The 1,018-nt window shown below is 50.0% G+C and overlaps 1 protein-coding gene across 1 annotated transcript; it reads left to right on the plus strand.

Moving 5' to 3' along the window:
- Positions 1-581: 581 nt before the first annotated feature.
- Positions 582-872, plus strand: SARC_17143 (hypothetical protein; the record flags this gene model as incomplete). Its single annotated transcript, XM_014288758.1, has 1 exon — positions 582-872. A coding segment is annotated over one exon (291 nt), but the record flags the coding sequence as incomplete, so codon positions are not given.
- Positions 873-1,018: the final 146 nt, after the last annotated feature.

Here is a 1,018-nt window from a genome sequence, read left to right on the forward strand (position 1 = left end):
CGTCGTCATCACGTCGTACCGTGTGCTGGCGAAGGATGTGTACTACGCGCGAGTGCTCAGCACACGCAGCAGACGGCACGAGGCCAAGTACACGCCCCAGCGCACCGTGCTAGTGTGTGTGGACTGGTGGCGTATAGTACTGGACGAAGCTCAGATGGTGGAGTCAGGCGTGTGTCAGTATGTAGGCTGCGGAGAGTGGTTGTTTAGGCAGAGGTTTATGGGTGTTTGTTTGGGTTGTGCTGCTGAGAGTGGTTGTTTAAGCAGTGGTTCATGGGTGTTTGTTTGGGTTGTGCTGCTGAGAGTGGTTGTTTATGCAGTGGTTCATGGGTGTTTGTTTATGGAGTGGTTCATAGGTGTTTTTTGGGTTGTGCTCCTGAGAGTGGTTGTTTATGCAGTGGTTCATGGGTGTTTGTTTGGGTTGTGTTGCTGAGAGTGGTTGTTTATGCAGTGGTTCATGGGTGTTTGTGTATGCTGTGGTTCATGGGTGTTTGTTTATGTAGTGGTTCATGGGTTTTTGTTTAACCCCCTGGGTACTACTACATATGTACATTCTGTCACATGCCATCTACAGCCCTGCAGAGATGGTCAGTCGCATGTACGCTGTGCACAGATGGGCAGTAACGGGAACACCAATAGGACACCAGGGAATTGGGTCCATGAAGGGTCTGTTGGAGTTTATCTCGCATCCTATTGGTCTACGCAAAGGCCTGTTAAAACGTGTGGGCAAAGTGTGGAAACACAGTGAGGCGTGTCTATTGGAAGAGGATGGGGGTGGTACGGGTAGGGTGCAGGCGGGTGGTGGCGATGCTACGAAGGCTATCAGGTGCTTGTTAGGAGATGTCATGTGGCGAGTGAGTAAGCAGAGTGTGCAGGTATGGTTAGTTTGGAGGTGAAGTATGTGTAGGTGTGTTGGTGGATGAGTGTATATGCAAATATGTATATAGAGAGGTGTGTGTGCTTATACGCAACACACACACACACACACACACACACACACACACACACACACACACACACA

The sequence above is a fragment of the Sphaeroforma arctica genome, assembly GCF_001186125.1.
Source record: "Sphaeroforma arctica JP610 unplaced genomic scaffold supercont1.9853, whole genome shotgun sequence".
Taxonomy (NCBI): domain Eukaryota; class Ichthyosporea; order Ichthyophonida; genus Sphaeroforma; species Sphaeroforma arctica.